Source organism: Xiphophorus hellerii, chromosome 4 (genome assembly GCF_003331165.1).
Source record: "Xiphophorus hellerii strain 12219 chromosome 4, Xiphophorus_hellerii-4.1, whole genome shotgun sequence".
NCBI lineage: Eukaryota > Metazoa > Chordata > Actinopteri > Cyprinodontiformes > Poeciliidae > Xiphophorus > Xiphophorus hellerii.
Genome location: NC_045675.1, coordinates 11,887,994 through 11,905,641, shown reverse-complemented (window position 1 = coordinate 11,905,641; position 17,648 = coordinate 11,887,994). Strand labels below are relative to the sequence as shown.

Sequence of the window (17,648 nt, the reverse complement as noted above, 5' to 3'; positions counted from 1 at the left end):
GGAAATGTTTCTCAAGAGCAGTATTTGTGTTTGTGGGACTATTATTGCTGGGGCAGTCATACAGTTACCTAAAAAGAAGTAATAATTACTTCTTGTCATCACTTTTATTGTTAGCTTTTTCACCAGATATCGTGATAAAACTAAGTTGATATCATCCACCCCTGATAATGTTCATGATTTAAGACTTTAGAAGAGTTTTGATTCAACAGCTGATTGGTCCCTTTGACAGAACCGGGGAGTCTCTCCAGAATTGCCCCTATCTGGCCGTTTGGTCCCTGGACTCTGTGGTGCAGATGGTGTCGACCCAAACCTTCCTGGATGTGGTTGTACACGAGCGCAGCCTGAGCCGGGGCCTGCCCTTCACCTGCCCCCCTCCAGAGCAGTACTTCAACCCAACCACATACAACTTTGGTAGGTTTAGATTTACTACAGATTTAAAATTAACCTTTATATTCATTTTAAATCTGTAAGAAGCTACTTTTACTGCATCTCTGCAAACTATTTTTATTGTATAATTTTCTTCTAATATTGTAAGATTTAAAAAAGACTGGGTTTTTTTTTCTGTTCCAGATGCTACATGCTTACTTAACTCTGGACTTGTGCACTTAACCTGCTCTGGGCATCAAAAAGAGGCAAGTTTGTGGTGAATAACCTTTGAGTTCAGCATTGGTAGATTTTTCCATTCATATCGATTATTTAAATTTGGAGTTAAACTTACAAGAACTTTTCTGTTTGTCATTAAATCCAGACTTTAAGTTTTTTGAAGAAAGCTGCACCTTGTTCCAGTGACATCATCTCCATCAGCTACTCCCACTGCCTCATGTCCGGCCTCCTCTCGTCTCGCGCGGCAGACGCTCCGGCAACCAGCCTCTCTCAGGTACCTTGTAAGATAGGAAACTGCATTGTTAAACATTTTATGCTCAAACTTTACTTTCTTGGATCGTTTTATGTTGATATATTAACATATTTTAAAAATTCATAAAGTTTTATAAGTAAAAATGGGAAATAGTTTTCTGTTGTAGATCATGGTGATGTATTTAAATGAAACCCAGTATTTTGGTCAGTCAACTGTTTTACTGACTTCTAGTATTGACTGTGGAGAACAAACTGAAAACATTGCATTGTAAGAGCCAACATTATTTAGGTCAGAAGTGTCAAACTCATTTATAAAAAAATTTTATATTCTTAAAGGGCCGGTTGTGCCAGAATGTATTGATTAAAAACCAATTAAATTGTTAAAATATCAATAAATAGCAGTTTCAGCATTCATTAATATGAGATAATATTGAACACCTTTTCACACTGATCAGTCCATCCAGGATTTTGCGATTGTTTTTGTGGTTTCTGCAATCAAAATCACAGATTTTGTGGTGCTAATTTAGAAATATTTATAAGGAATTTTTATAATATTTGCGCTGATATATGATATTAAATGTGGCTTTTTTATTAATCGATCTGTCGGTCACAGACTATAACTTGACAGCATGTGAGGCTGAGGCAGCAGTCACTGAAACTCAATGTTTTTGGCCAATTTTGAGAAAAAATTGTTGGTAAAATCAGAAAAAATGTGAAGATCTGTTGATTTGGTGTGAATTTTGCAGATTTGTGAAAAACTGGAAGGACTTATTGATGTAATTTTGAGTCTATAGGGCCACATAAAAAGCTACAGCGGGCCAGATTTGGCCCTCGGGCCTAAAGTTTGACACATGTGATTTAGATGCTTAAAAACAAAACAGTGAGGTTAAGACATTTTTAAACTGCTTCAATTTGCAGTTTTAGTGCCAGAATACTCAGCATCAGTCATTAGAAAAATAACAGAAAAAACTAAATATAATTTCTGCTGAAAGCATTGGTGATGTCTCCTCTGAACTTCCTGTTGGTTCGCAGGAGGAGCAGCTTGATGCCATCTTGTCAACAGCAGTTGAAACCAGTTCCTTGGGGTTAATTACTGGTTGTATTAAGCAGTGGACTGCTGAAGGTAAGGAGCAGCATGGTAACCTGCTTTCTTGCCTTCCTAGATTTCCTTGATACATGTTTTCTTAAAATTACCAGGTGAAGATAGTTATCCTTGTTTTAAACTTGTAGTCAAAGATTGATTATAAATGATTCATTCTTACTGCTGTGTGTTTCTTCTGACATGATGTGGTCAATCTGGTGTGAACTTCTGATTTCTCCTCCTGACCAGAACAACCAGGATCCGCCCTGAACCTGCGCTACATCCTGGACTGGGCTTGGAACAAAGTAGTCCAGACCAAAGAGGAGCTGGACGGCATCTGTATGTTTTTATATAGAGAAATATTTAGCTCAAACAAAACTTTTAATTGTTGACTCAAAGTTCAACCAAATTTTTTTTTATTTTAAATTTTTTTTTTTTGCTAGATAAAATCTCTAGAAACATCTTCCTTCTGTTCTGCACTTTGTTTTATTTCAAAAGACTGGATCAGGAATATTTACATAGCCTGTTATTGGAAGGTTGCAGGCCAATAACTCAGACTTCTGCAGTACCATGTAACAATAAAAAACTCACAAACTGCACTTTTCATTGTCATACAAAAAAGGAACAACCTAACTGATATCAGCACAACATAAAATCCGAATTTCCCGTTCATCCATATTTCTGTTTGGTCTCCAGGCGCTCCGTTGTTCGACAGTTCGTCCAACTTCACCGACCCGCAGACGCTGCAGCTGCTGCAGCACACCCAGAGGCTGCTTAGCAACCTCAGCGCCATCTTCCACTGCCTGCTAAGCGAAGCTCAGGAACTCACACACCAAGGTGCTTCACACACACAGAGACCGGTCTGAAAGGTTTCCATTAGCCTGAGATGCCAGTAAAAACATCACTGAGGCCTTTTTAAAAAAATCCTCTGAGACTTTAGTAAGGTTGTGAGTAATCGGTTTATTACAGCTGCTTGTAATTCACTGTGTAACAGTTGAAAAAGCCATTTATTCCTGGTATTCTGGACTTATCAGGTTGTTCTGGGAGAATATTAATGACATTATGGTACCAAAAAAAAGAGTCATGAGGAAGAAGCAGGTTAATCATAATTGATCTTTCCATCATATTATTTTACCATTATATTTAACAACATCATGTTTCCATAATACTTTAAGAGCTTATTTATCAGCTTTGGATGTCTTGTTTTCAGGTTTGGCAGGTCTGATGAACAAGAACATGGTGTCCAGTTTAATTTCCAAATACGCTCAAGTGGTACTCTGGTTCTGCCGCACCGGCTTACTCCCCGAGGGATCAGGTAACCAGATGCTTGTCTTTTAGAAAAGTTACTAAAAAGAAATCATATCATGTATAAATATTTTTGTTTAAATTAGTGTACAAATTAGTTATTTCAAAGGAAATGAACTGTATTTGAAAACTGGAGAACACTAGTTGTTCTGTTAAGAGAACTTCTTAAACAAACCCAAATAAATAGTTCTTTTTGCCCTGAATTCACTCCTATTTGCCCCTGCTGATCTACCACCAGATGAAGATGCTCTGCAGATTCCCAGGCCTTTCTTTACTCACTCAGTCATCAGTAACTATTACACCATACGCAGGGAGGAGTTGACCAGGTTGGCCAAGTGAGTGCCCAACTCCATCACACACTAAACTAACCTGACAAATAATTTCTATATACTAATCAGAATCTTTCATATTAAAATATGTTACTGTAAATGTTTTTGAGGAAGTAACTAGGCGCCCTCTCTTCCAGGAATAAATGGTGTGCTGATTGCCTTATGATCGATGGTTTGGTTGGACAGTGTGGTGAATGTCTGACCAATCTGTGGCGGAGGGACGAGGGTGGGACAGGACAGTACCCCCCACCTACTTTGCATGTAAGAGATTTGACTGATTTCTACTTTTCTGTTTCTGATGTATTTCATCTCATGTGTTGATGCAGAAACGTATTCTGTAAACAAATGTAATTTATGTTTATGATCCACAGGCCTTGCTTGACATCTACCTTCTGGACAACATCGAAGAAGCTACCAAGCACGCCATTGTATCCTCAGTCTAATGGCGGCTAGCTGCAGCTTTATGCTGCCTCAGCAGTTCTTCCTTTAGCATGAGTTTGCGTTTTTCTAAAACGCCATAATATTGTTTAAGAACTGATTAGCTCGATTGCATCCTTAACCTGTGCTTCAGGTGATTTACCTGTTGTTGGATGTCATGTACTCTTTCCCCAATAAGGATGGAACATCAGTGGAATCTTTTCCCACAGCTTTTTCCATCCCCATCGGACTGGTTAAACTGGTACAAGGACTCTGGCTGCTGGATCATAATGACCATCAGGTAAAATGTGATAAAACATCTGAGCTGCAGATGGACTTCCTTTGTTTATTTTTTCCCCCAAATATTTTTATTAGAATTTTCTGCTATACAGACATACAAAAACAAAAAAACCTGAAAAATAAAACAAAATAGATAAAAATTAACATACAGTGCAATCCCTCCCCCAAAAAATCACACAACCCCAGGGCTCACTGTATCTGCACAAAAAGAAAAGAACAATTTTACTTTACATGTTACAGATGTAGATGTAGGAAGGGAAACCAAATATCTTTAAAGTCTTCAAGCTTTAGATGGACTTCCTTTATGAGAAAAAGTATGAAGTGGCAGGTGCAGCTTTTTATTAATCTGATTTATTCTAACGTCGTCCTCAATGAGGTATAAAGATGCATCTTAATAAATAAGAACATTATTGAAAAGTTTATTTGTTTTTGTAGTAGGCTATAATAGAAAAAGAGAAACTTTTTCACTGGAAAAAATTAAGAGACCACTGCACAATTATCAGTTCTCTGATTTTACTTTTTATATGTTTATCTATGAGTAGAATGAACATTGTTCTTTTATTCCATGAACTACTGACAACATGTCTCTGGAATTCCAAGCAAAACATTTGGAATATTTATTTGCAGAAAAAATAACCAAAAAGATGCCGAGCTTTCAGACCTAAAATAATACAAAGAAAGCAAATTCATATTAATTTAGAAACAAGAATACTAATGTTTTAACTCAGGAAGAGTTCAGAAATCAATATTTGGTGGAATAACCAGGAGGTTTTCAGAGGGGCTCAGTGCAGTGGGCTCTTCATTTTTCTCCAGAGCTGTATGTCTTAACATCTCTTTATGCTAAACTTGACATTTCTGATTGATCAAAATGTGGAAATCCCACTTTGCTTTAACCTCTCCCATCTTCCTCTGATGATGGCTTGAAGATCCTCTTGTGTTTGTATTTCTAGTGTTTATAATTTTCTTTTTTGTCCTCCTCAGAGTTCCTTTGATCTGCTTCTACACCCAGCTGCTTCTCATTTTCATTTCGAGTGGCAGCATGAGCGGGTTCTGCAGGCGCTGATGTGTCACGGCCAGCAGTCTGTGGCGCTGCGCTACTTCCATGTTACGAAGCCTTCGATTACCTCCACTTCTCAGGCCAAACTTTCTCTTTCCGTGCTGCTACACAACAGGTCCGTTACGTTTCTGGTCGACTGATGTTGTTTCATTTTACTCGCAGTCAACAAGCCAGTGTCCTCTGGTTCCAGGTGTCTCATCGAGGCGTGGTGTTTACTTCGGCAGCACTCGAACCGCTTGAACATTGCTGATCTGCTGGGCTTCCTGTATGAGAGCTGCCAGGAGCTGGGCCTCATGAAGGAGCTGCTCAAGCTGCCTCTGGGCCTCAGTGAACAGGTAGACGGAGAGTTGGGCCTGTCATGACAGCACATTTTGCCGGAAGATTAATTGTCCCAGTAATTATTCAGAGAAACGATAATATAGTTGTTTTGAGAACATTTTCAAGTAATATTTTGATAATGGCGTAGTCAAGAACAACTTTAATTTTCCAGTTCCAGTCCCTTCACACTGGAACTGGAAGAGATTTTAAAAATCCAAAATAATGCAACCAAAACCAATGAATAAAACGACGGAAGGGCAGAGAAACACAACAGAAACCATAAAAACTAGATAATGCAGTCACTGTAAACAAAATTGCCCATCAAAAATATTAATTGTCAGAATAAAAATGCTCATTATCATGTGTCATGAAATTAATTATTTATTGCATCAGGCTTAAGTTGATGCATAATTAGTTTGAAACTGGAGATTTGTGTGACACTGAGTTCCTTTCAATCTAGACTAAAAACCCAGCTGTTTAGAGTTGCTTTTGAGACATAATCAATGAAACATTAATCAATAGTCTGATGTGTAATGACAGCAAAGTGTAATGTTGTTGACTGTTTGTACTATGACTTTGTATTTTTGTGATGTAAAGCACTTTGAACTGCCTTGTTACTGAAATGTGTTATACAAATACAATTTGATTGATTGAACTTTAACTCAACTTTTTACATGTTATATTCAGTTTTAATCTCTGACCTTCTATGTTGGTTCAGGACTGTTTGGAAAAGTTTCTTCAAGGCACAGGAGGCCTTCAAAACAGAGAGCTGCTGATGGTTCACTACCTGCAGCAGGCCAACTACATTCCTGCTCTGCAGCTCAACCAAACCCTCAAAATGAACCTGGTGGTATGTGCAGAAGAATGGTTTCACACGATTAACATTATATTAATGTTATTATGAGCAGTAACATCTATAATCAGATCAAATAAAACCTTTACATTGATGCATAGCTTTCACTTTCTTTGCAGAACGAGCGAGACCCAAAGGTCAAAGAGCGATCCAACACCAGGAACTCTATACTGGACCAGTACGGCAAAGTTCTGCCCAGAGTGCAGAGAAAACTGGCGATGGAGCGATCCAAACCTTATCAACATCCATCCACTGTTCACAAAGAAGGTAGCTGCTCTCCTTTGTGGAAGCAGAGTTTTGAAATCTTTTATATCTACTGCGGACATTAGTATGTTTTTTTTGTTGTTTATTTTGATTAAGTATAAATTGTGTATATTTTTCATAGAAATAAACACATTTTTCATATTTTAAAGTCAGAAATGCATTTAAAAAACAAACCACCTCTTGCCACCTATGGTATTTTCGTGTGACAGTATATAATCTCGTGTAAATAGTTTTACTTAACCCTTTTAGTCCTAAATTAAAATCTCTGCCTGGATACTTTTGCTTATTTTAATTCTACAAAATTCTTTAGTAAATATATATTGATCATTTATCCATAACAACTGGAACTTTCAATATCTAGAAAGTTATTTTCTCAATTTACCGTTTATTAAAAGAGCGCCCCTCAGATTAATTTTACTCCCTGCAACCCCGGGAGTGAAATTACCGTAATAACCCGATATTGGCTGGAAAGCGCAACGTCTCCCCTTTCAGAAACCGTGGGAATTTTTCAGACAGCGCAAAGCGTGGCAGAATTACAGGTTCTGCAAATTTGGCTTCGTCGTCGCCGACACGTTCGGCCTAAGAGGGTTAAAATCCTATTTTAATTTTATGTTTTTGCTCCACTTGTAGTCTCTCGGCCACAGCCAGCTGTCTACCATCACCAAGCGCTCTGCCAACGAGAAGGTGATGTCCAGAGCTGGATTCATCAGCAGCGTCCTCACCAAGATTGAGGAGGTTTGGCTCGGAAAAGAAGCGACTCCCCAGTCCTCACCAGCCAAGACGTGAGTTTATTGCTTCAATTGTCTACTACGGTATTTAAATATATTTAATAGTAATGTAACTCATTCATCGTTGTCACCAGACCAAAAGCAGCGGATGCTCAGAGCTCCAGTCTGAGGTCATCATCGCTCGGTTTTACTGATCCCTTCCTAGGAACGCCAATCACCATGACATCCAAACGAAAGTCAAGGTACTCTCAGGAGAACAAGGAGCTGGCCCTTTAAGGATTATTTTTCCTTTATAAACTGCTTCTAAAATGCATGAAATATGTCACCATTAAAAGTGACAACATATTAGTCCTGTTTGTTTTTAACCAGGTTTATAACTAAATACACAAACATTGTGTGCATGCACAGAAACATCTTGATTAAAGTAGATTTTGTTTTTTAATCTTCTTTAATGTGTCTCAGGTTGATGGATCTGGTGGTCCACCCGTCCTGTCAGACTCCTCAGCCTCTCCTCAGTCCCCCCGGACCTCCAACCTCCTGGGTTTCTCCAAAGAGCTTCAGAAAAGCGCCTGAGTTCAGTCTGCTGCAGACGCCGCAGGTCGTCAAGGTGAGTCCATCACTTTGGACGACACTTTCTGTTTTTTTACGTCTAAAAAACGGCTGAATGATGATGATTTGTAGACGATGGTTGTTTTTTTTTGGAATTGGTCCTTTTTAAATGTCCCAAATATCTCAACAAAAAAAGAAACATTTTATACTGTTGTGTGAAAGATGGCTAGGTGTTAAGGCAGCAGCTAATGATTGAGTTATTGATTATTCTGACGATTAATCGGATTTAAGAAATTGGCACATTCTCCAGCCCTTTCATTTAAGCCTTTTTGTATGTAAAAACACATGCAAAAAGTAGTAGAAATAAAAGATGCAAAGAAACAAATAATTCAGTTATGATTAATCATGATTAAACTAATTAATCGCTTCAGCCCCACTAGGCACAGATAAATGAGTTTGGATGTGCTATAAGGTTTGGTTTTGAAAAACTGCTCTCTTTTATCTTATGTTTTTTGTTTTTTTGGGTTTTTTTAAGTCACTGAATCCACTAGTTAGAGGAATTGTCTGTTTAATTTTGGAAGTGAAAAAGCACTTATTATATGTGTGACATCTCCAGGAAAATTTGTCATTAACTTCATTTCACAAACAAATCAGCTGATAGATGACAGAATCAGCACTTGACAAAATGTTAATGCTTCAGTTGCTAATTGTGTCTTTTGCGACTTTGTATTTTTGTGTTTTTATGACATGAAGCACTTTGAACTCCCTTGTTGCTGAAAGGTGCTGTACAAATAAACTTGACTGGTGAATGTTTTAACCTTTTGCTCTCCTCTCTGCCAGCGAGCTCGGGCCCTAGCTGCTTCTGGCCCGGTCTTTTCGGCGTTCACACCGCAGTCCATCCTGCGTAGCAACCTGAGACCTACGCCTGCTGCTACTCCGTCTGCCTCTCCAGGCCGCTCCATCACCCCCCCGCTACGCGCCAAAGAGAGCCGCATCACCTTCATAGAAGAAGGAGAGACCCCTGAAACGGAGAAGGGGATCCGGTGGACTAACGGGGTAAAAACACGATGATATTGTGGGTCGGCGTCTCTTGTTTGGTCTGTATATTTTCTGCAAGTTGTTTGTGTTTCTCTGTAGATGGCAGCAGACAGTGAGATCAACCAGCTAAGCAGAGGCTCCAAAGCGACACGCAAGACCTGGTCTTCGCAACGTCCTGAGGAGGAAGATGAGGAAGGACAACATCCTCGTGTAAAATTTCGTCCTCCAAAAGGCGGCGTTCCCTCACCGCAGCTTAGGCGCTCTGAGAGCGAGCCGTCTTCCACCCAGGAAGAAGGAAATGCAAGTCAGATAAATATCAGTGTGAACTTTGACACCAGCCTGATGTCTGTCCAGTCAACAGACACAACTCTGGAGTATTACGATGCTCCGCTCTCAGAAGACCCTCAGCGAGCCCAGGGACACATACCTGGAGAGGAGGAAGAGGAGGAGGATGATGTAGTGACTCTTAACATCAGATCTGTGAGTGACGAACCAGAACAAACACCTGATCTGACCACAGAGGAAAACCTTAACCTCCCCTCAAAAGTTGACGTGACAGCAGAGGAGTCTCTGAGGGAAGGAGACCTCTGTGAGGAGGTCAGTGGGAGGGGTCAAGCTCTGAGGGAGCATGAGGAGCAAGGAGCTGAATCTAAAGGAGAAGATGATCTGAATATGGTCTCAATGAGCAAAGACGAAGATGTTGCAAGTCCTGATGAAGAGGAGCCATCTACTCACCATGAAGGTAAGTTATTGCTTTTTTTTTTATTAGAGCAGTTTTATTTATTTTTTCCAAAAATAAATAAAATTGCAGCTTATCAATTAATCGTTAGTCAAATAAGATAAATCAACCTTAGATTAACTCATTAATTGATAACTTGCATCTCTCGCCTGAACCAAATCCATTTGATTAAGTTGATCTTATTTTAGAAAAATAAAAATAACTTAAACCTTTTCTGCTCTTCATCAAGTTCTCTGGTCCATTTTTCATGCTGCAGTCGGTAACCTGGTGAGCGAGAGCTCAGACTCTCAGGTCAGAACTGAGGTGAAAGGTGAAGAACTAAATGTTCAGTGGGAGGCAGCCGAGTCGAACACAGAGCAACCCGAACCACCCGAAGATGGTAACGCCACAACCGAAGCAGCACTAGACCTGGAGCAGAGCACAGGTGAGCATGTTTACATGGAAACACTTTAAACTGAAGGCAGGTGGTTGACCATCTTCATGACCTGGAATGAACTGATCGTTTCTTCCCTTCAGATCTGACAGAGTTTGTACAGAAGCACCTGTTTGGTGATGACCTGCCTTCTCCGCTCAGCCGCTCAGCGATACACAACGCATCACTGAGCCAGACTAGCCTCAACAGGTGTGTTCTTCTCTTAAAACAACTCCAGTTACTGTTTGAAAAGCGAGGAATCTCAAAAATTCTCACTTTAATGTGAAACAAAACCAGATGAGATGCTTCTTATCCTGTCTGTGGCTCAGGAGTAGCTTCATACCAGGAAAGTGTCCTGGATGCGTCTGTGTGTGGAGACGCTTCAAACTCTGACATAAATTAATGAACTCTTCTTAACTTTCGTTAATTCATGTGAACGTCCAGCTTGAAGCTCATCCTCCTGCTGGACAACCATCAAGGCCAGCAGCTATAAAAATCCTTTTTAAATTCTGTATCTTCTGCAGAATATTCTAATTTTCCAGTAAAAAACAAACAAACGGAATACTTGCTTTTCAATAGCTGTAAGCCACAGACTTATAAATCAGAGAAACTTTGCAATGACTATAAAGGTTGTATCTGTAGATTTATTTACTAAAATAAATTAACTTTTTCAATGATGTAGTAATTTATTCACCTCTATTCAGTTTAAATTTATGGTTTTAGAAAATTAACACATTGCAGTCAGCTGAGATTCTAGGTGCACTACAAAAACAAAATCTTACCAAGTATTTTTGGTCTAGTTTCTAATGCAAATATCTTAGTACACTTGATATAAGGCAAATCTTACTTGCACGTAAGAAGTTTTAGGAGTTTGTTTTAAGTCAATAATTCCTTAATATTGATGAAAAAGAACTAGTTCCATTGACAGATTGTTTCACTTATAACAAGGAGAAAATGTCTCGTAATAAGTGAAATAATGTCAGGGGAACTAGTATTTTTTCATCAATATCAAGTTATTAAATCTTGCTGAAAAGTTACTTGTAAGTTAGTTTTCTTATTTCAAGATATTTGCACTAGAAAATAGACCAAAAATAATTTAAAATTTTTGGTTTTTTGCAGTGTGCTTTTGATTTGCATGAAAAAATCTTTATAATTTAGAAATGTTCCCAAAACACTGCAAAGTTTGATATTTAGACATACTAAAGATGCTTCTGACCCGTTTTAAAATGGCTGCCTTCCTCCCATGCAGCGAGTTGTTGGGGGCTGAGGAAGAGGAGGAGAATCTAGCAGCTGTAGACCCAGTCATTGTTCACGCCACAGAAATCCACGGCTTCCGTGACTTCCTCAGAGCCAACAGGCACCGACTCCCACTGTGAGGACGATCACATTCACTCTCACGTTTACAGTTGTTCTGGTGAACTTGATCATTTTACTCATGTGTTGCTCTCCTAGCTGTAGTGAGCTTGAATGATAGCGAAGAACTGTCCAGTCCTGCATCTGAGGATGAAGGTGAAGAGGAGTCATCTAATCAAGCTGAAGAGGGAGAAGAAGAAGAAGAGGAGGAGGAAGCGGAAGACGAAGTGGAAGACTCTGGTAGTGAGGTGGAGATCATTGATGAGGTTCAGGGTAACGGGAGGCCGCCGCTGCTTCAGCCCGGCTCGGTCCTCATGCAGCAGGAAAACGCCCACTTTCTGCAGGATCTGTCAGAGCAGCAAGCCGCTGAGTTCTCTCTGATCGCACCTGGTGCAGAGATGAAGGTAACGACTTCCAGATCACGTTAAAGTCAAATTCAACCGTATATTTAGATTATTTTAATCTAAATTAACAGGCTTTATCCTGAATGTGTTTTCAGATCGTAGGAGGACGACATCGAAGGCGAGGTTGTGATGGTGAGACTCGACGGAGACGATGTAGGGATGGAGCTGGACGCCAACACAGAGCCAGCATCATCATCATCGTCATACATGGAGCTCAAACCTTCCACCACTCTGCTGGTTCCCTTCGAGTTCATGGAGGGACAGGAGGGCCTGGTGGGCGCCGCCGACCTCGCTCTTCCTGAGCTGCAGCCGGGCGCTGCGGCCGAAGAGCAGCAGCCGGAGATTCACACTGGCTTCACGCTGATGCTGGACACGGAAGAAGACGGAGTCAAGGAGGCAGAGGCGGCTGTGGAGAATGATCTGCACCCGTCGGAGCTCCCTGAGCCGCTGCAGATGGAGAGGGAAGATCTATTTGACAAACCTGACATCATTCCTTTGGACATGGATAACAGGGAAGAAGCTCCATCAGAAGGAGAGGGCACGGCGACGGAAAACCTGGATCAAAATGATGATCGTGGACTTGAGGAAGAAGAGCTTGGAGATTCCCAAATTGATCTGCAGACTGAATCTACTGCAGAAAAACAGGAGACAGAAGACTCTGCAGAGATAAAAGCTGCAAAGGTAGAAGAAATTAGATTATCTGAAGATCAGGAAGCTCCTTCTGTATCGGTTCCAGAAGAACCTCCAGCTGCTGTGAACGATGCCGACTCTGCTGAAAGAATAGAAGCTGTTGAGGGAAAACCAATCCCTACTGAGGAGGTGCAGCTGCCTGAGGGGAACGGGTCTGTTCCTACAGAGATGGAAAAAACTGAGTCTGCTGTTGAAGACAAGAAACTTGAGCGCACAGCATCATCAGACACCGAAGTTGGACATGAGGATGAAACGGAGGAAAAACCCAGGAGACAACTGAGGCATAAAAACGTTGCAGAGGAACCTTTGGAGAACATCGTTTGCTCAGAAAGTCAAACTGCGAAACAAACGACAGCCTCTCAGGGGAAGAAAGCTCCTTCTACTCCATCCCGGAGGATGACAAGAGGAAGAAAAGAGGAGACTTTTATCTCTCCAGAGGCAGTGAGCGAGCAAGAGCACGATGGAAACACAGAGTTGACAAAAACTAGCAACGACGTTCCTCGTTCTCCGAGGAGAGGCAAACCGCTCCAAATCGTCACACCTCGTAGAAGTACTCGCAAAAGTCAGCCGGTAATTCCTAAAGAGGCGCCTGAAAACATGGATTATGAGATTTCTATGGCTTCAACCTCCAAGAGGGCTTCGCCAGGCAGACGATCGCAGAGAGCTGCTGCAATAAGAACCAGCAGCGAGGAAGTATCTGCGGCCGCAGACGTGGAAATCAAAGAGGACAGCCAAGAGGATAAGGCTGTGGAAACGATAAGAGGTCGCAGAAACAGCAACAAGACTCAAACTCCTTCTAAACTCAGGATGACTCAGGCCAGCACCCCCAGGAGGTCCAGCAGAAAGACGAGTAATACCAACGAGGAAGAGCTGACCCCTGTGACGGTCCAGGAGGAGCCCGTCTCTCCTCTAAAATGCAGCGGCAAACAAATTAGACCACAGATGCTGCCAGTCGTGTTTGAAGAAGACGAAGGAGAACAGAAAGAGGAAGAGAAAAAGCAGCAACTTTCCCATTCTGGGAGGACAACTCGACAGTCCAGCCGGATCACTATAACTGTGTATCCTCAAGTAAGGGTTCAACCATCATCCACTCCTCCTATGTTTCCATTCTCATCGGTTGGTTTCATTCATCTCACATTTAAACTCCATAGGTAAAACTGGTTCCTGTGTCCCTTCCTCAGAGCAACAGGAGGAGGAGAGAAGAAAGTGGTTCAGGAAAAGTGAGAGAAAGCAAAGATCCCCTGGAGTCTGGTCCAAACAACAATCGTCGCCCAACGAGAAGCAGACTCTGGGACCATCCTGAGGAGGATCTGCCCCTACTGGACTCTCCATTAGAGGTGGACTCTGAAACTCCTGTTGCAGACGCCCTCATCCAGAGACTCAAGGATGAAGAGGAGAAACGGGAAGGTACGAACAAGGCAGTTTTTAACCCTATAACAGGAGGTGTCAAACTCCAGTCCTCAAGGACCACAGGTACAAAACACTGGAATGAAATGGCTTAATTACCTCCTTCTTGTGTAGATCAGTTCTCCAGAGCCTTAATGACCTAATTATTCTATTCAGGTGTGGTTCAGCAGAGGCACATCTAAAAGTTGCAGGGCAGTGGCCCTCCAGGACTGGAGTTTGACACCTATGATCTAGAACCTCTTTAAATGCTTGGGTTTATAAATAGTTTTTGGTGTAAGACACAGCAGGATGTCCATGCATGCTTAAGAAGTCTTACATTCATTATAAAAAAGTAAATTGGTCTTAAATTTAACTTAATCTCATATATTTTATGTAGCTCTTTTTTTTTTTTTTATATTCCCCTCATGAAACTTTTCCGTTTGAGCCGCACAGAAGCATCTTCATTACGTAAAAAAATCAAATAAATAAAAAAAGCACATCTTCACGATGTTCTGTTCAGGCTGTCGCCAACTAGCTACTAACATTCTCCTGTTAGCTAAATACCTAGCTACCTTTTTTCCATCTATCATGGATAAGTGTAAATATTTATCACTGGTTGACTTTTTCTCACTTCTGATGCCAACCTGTTTGATTCTGTGTTAAAATGCTTGGATTGGTGCAGAAAGCAGTCATCACTGCTACAACTAGCACTGACGTAAGAGCAGAATTTGGTCTTATGTTTTTTTTATTAGATTTTAAACATGGTGGTTCAGCAGCCGTATTGACTTACAAAATGGAAGAAAAATGATATATGGTTTCTACTTATTTATTTTGCTACTAAAAACCAAAATATGTCCTAGAAAGTTGAAATAAAATTCAACTTTGTCAAATTTAATTACAAGGTTGTTACTGTGGCGATTAAGGGATAGGTCGAGCATTTGATGCAGCTATGATAAGACCAACATATAATCATATTTAAATGTGTCAACTTGTGAAATCAGGTGTAAAGACTGAGAGAACCAGGAGGAGAAATACCAAATCATCAGTGGATCAGGTTTCATCTCCTCCTCCTGTACCAGACGGCCCGGCACCTGAACCTGCAGCAGGTCAGTCCAGTCCAGGAGAAAACTCGTTCATCTACTCGCCCTCCCGACAGCGACAAACAAGAGGTGAGCCAAATCCCAGCTGGTTTATGTTCCTCCGCCCATCCAGGAAGGTTTTAACCTTGCACCGTTTCTGTGTTTCAGCTCGTAAAACAGAGTCTTCTTTGCCAAGCGAGGAGTCTGAGGCACCGGTCACCCGCAGCAGGAGTAGAGTCAAAGATGCTTCTGTTCAGGTAGAAGATTCAGTTTAACAGCTGAGCATATTTAGGATTTTGGACAGATTTTCTCCCTTTACATCTCAGATTAATGTAGTCATATTCCATAATGGCAAAATGGGAAAAATAATACATGGTTTTCAATTCATAAAACAAAAATTTTGCCATTAAAAATCAATATATGTGCTCTTTGGGTGCATAAACACCAACCCTGTTTGATCCGCTTAATTGACTCTAGTTTTGTCTAGGAAATTTGGTTCCTTTGAAGAGGCGTGAATACGCAATCGAACTCTGATGCGGACCAAAAAAGTAAACTCTTGTCCGGCTACAAACCTAAGTCCAATTGAAGTGAACTCTACTGCTGTTCAAATACATATGTGAATGTCAAGCTCCAAAAGCAGAAAACAGACTATCGATCAGGGCATTCTGGGTAAATGCAACCAAAACAAACGTGAGTCTAGCGCTAGCGGAAGAAGTACCTCCAAGTCGTTGGCCAAATACAAACGAGACATTCTGCAGCTGCTAAAATTTGACGCCACTCCTTTTTTAAAAAAAAAAAACATTTTGTGAAGAACAAAGTCACCTCTTCTTCAGAAGGTTTTGTTGTTGTTTTTTTTGGTGCAGTGCCACCACAGGTGAAGGGGGGGAACAGGTTTTTCAAAGTGTTTGGTTTATGAATCTTCCCTAAGGAGGGGATTCTCAGAACAGCCGCTTTTAATGTAAGATACTATTTAAATCAGATGAGATTAGATTTTATTTAGGGGTTTTGGAGAAAAGGGGACTAACCACCAGGAAAACATGTATCATTTTCCTTCCACCTCACACCGAAGTGCTCCTTTGTTTTGGTCTGTCACATAAAATATATTAAAGTTTATGATTTAAAAGACGGGTCAAAGTGGTCTAAATACTTTTTCAATTTTTTTTTACCTTGATGGATAAAGAGTCAACTCCTGTTTTCCTTTTAGAATAAAGCTTCCTCAGAAGATGATCGCGCTGAAGTGGAGAAGACATCTACAAGCAGGAAAACAGCAAAGTAAGACTTGCTCTTAAAACCAAATTTTTAATAGATTTAAATGTTTGACTGTTCTACTTTTTAAGCGCTGAAACTAATAAAAATATGCTCACTGTTTGTGTCTCTTCACCCTCAGATCCAGAGCTGTTTCGGAGTCCGTTCCCATCGCCGAGGTGGATCTGATCTCACCTCTGCCCAGCCCGGCTGAGCCGCGAGCACTGAGGAGGATCACAGACGAAGCGCCGGTTCCGACCACCAGGAACCTTCGGCGCAAACGCGTCATAGACATCGTTTTCTCAAAGCCCGTCACCAGGAGGAGGAAACTTTGAGGAGGCTGGAGGTGGTAATAACCAGTGAACCTCAGGCGGCTGCATGGAGATTTGAACCAAATCAAGTCGAGAGCTGTCAAATAAAAAGGAACGGCCTGAACTTATGATGGTTCTGCTTCTTGAAATGCCTCATTGTGCTGCAGTTTTTCTGAAAAACTTTCTCTACAAAGAGGAAAATGGAAACGATGGACGTGGGAAGGGTTATTTTTGGGACAAAAACGGTAAATTGAGTGTGAAGGAGGATTTTATTTTTGGAGTTTACATTTCCTTCTCATGCAAACTTGATTTCACTTGATAAGTGACCATTTTATCTTCTAACGCTTGAGCTCTGGACACTGAAAGGCACAAAGAAAAGCAATCAATGTGGATTTTTAGAGGTTCCTAATGATGAACAGAACAGATCTCATAAAGAGGTTTTATTCCCATTCTATTATTTTAAGGCTTTCTTTTCTTGTTGCCGTTTTAAAAGTTCAAGACCTGCTGTTTTTCTATTCAAGAGGAAAAAGGCAACCGGCTAGCAAGGATCTATTGCTACTGCTAGATTTGTATATAGTCATTTGTTATGTTCCAAATAAAGTTAATAATTAAATCCTAAGGAATTAAGTTTATTTTGAATTTGAAGTGTCTTGAATGCATTTGATGATCATATAAGATTGCCTTTGCCAAAGTCTTAAAATCTAAGAGGATTTTGTGTGTAAAACTGCTGCTGTCGGCAGATATGGGAGAGATGTAAAGGAGAAAAAAATGCACAACAATTTGCAGATGTAAAAGTAGCTCGGGAGATATTAATAGGTTTGTTAAATGCAATTTATGGCAACAAGCATCTGATTCAGACTATTTTCTGACTGAATGTATGTAGAATGTCTTATTTTTGTTGACTGCTATTTGATAAATATGGTTAAACTTAAAAA

The 17,648-nt window shown here is 40.5% G+C and overlaps 2 protein-coding genes across 3 annotated transcripts in view; both read left to right on the top strand.

The window, feature by feature from the left end:
- The window catches only part of ahctf1 (AT hook containing transcription factor 1), a 23,941-nt gene extending 12,089 nt beyond the window's left edge, over positions 1-11,852 (top strand). The window contains 25 exon segments of the mRNA XM_032560927.1: positions 230-411; positions 571-632; positions 749-877; positions 1,888-1,978; positions 2,186-2,275; positions 2,633-2,773; positions 3,147-3,251; positions 3,480-3,576; positions 3,708-3,831; positions 3,942-3,998; positions 4,142-4,288; positions 5,269-5,459; positions 5,535-5,679; positions 6,381-6,512; positions 6,635-6,782; positions 7,410-7,426; positions 7,428-7,561; positions 7,642-7,749; positions 7,970-8,114; positions 8,897-9,112; positions 9,194-9,836; positions 10,090-10,257; positions 10,350-10,455; positions 11,495-11,617; positions 11,698-11,852. Of these exon segments, the coding sequence (XP_032416818.1) occupies positions 230-411; positions 571-632; positions 749-877; positions 1,888-1,978; positions 2,186-2,275; positions 2,633-2,773; positions 3,147-3,251; positions 3,480-3,576; positions 3,708-3,831; positions 3,942-3,998; positions 4,142-4,288; positions 5,269-5,459; positions 5,535-5,679; positions 6,381-6,512; positions 6,635-6,782; positions 7,410-7,426; positions 7,428-7,561; positions 7,642-7,749; positions 7,970-8,114; positions 8,897-9,112; positions 9,194-9,836; positions 10,090-10,257; positions 10,350-10,455; positions 11,495-11,617; positions 11,698-11,716 (3,520 nt within the window). The 3' untranslated portion in view covers positions 11,717-11,852.
- On the top strand, positions 11,734-17,648 carry LOC116718725 (proteoglycan 4-like). Of its 2 annotated transcripts, none has more exons than XM_032560935.1 (7): positions 11,734-12,002; positions 12,098-13,760; positions 13,874-14,099; positions 15,080-15,247; positions 15,326-15,414; positions 16,362-16,429; positions 16,545-17,648. In XM_032560935.1, the coding sequence occupies exons 2-7, from the start codon at positions 12,132-12,134 to the stop codon at positions 16,735-16,737; spliced, it is 2,373 nt and encodes a 790-aa protein (XP_032416826.1). In that variant the 5' UTR covers positions 11,734-12,002; positions 12,098-12,131; the 3' UTR covers positions 16,738-17,648. The 2 variants fall into 2 exon arrangements, with proteins under 2 accessions (XP_032416826.1, XP_032416825.1); XM_032560934.1 differs by having other exon boundaries at positions 11,855-12,002; positions 13,844-14,099.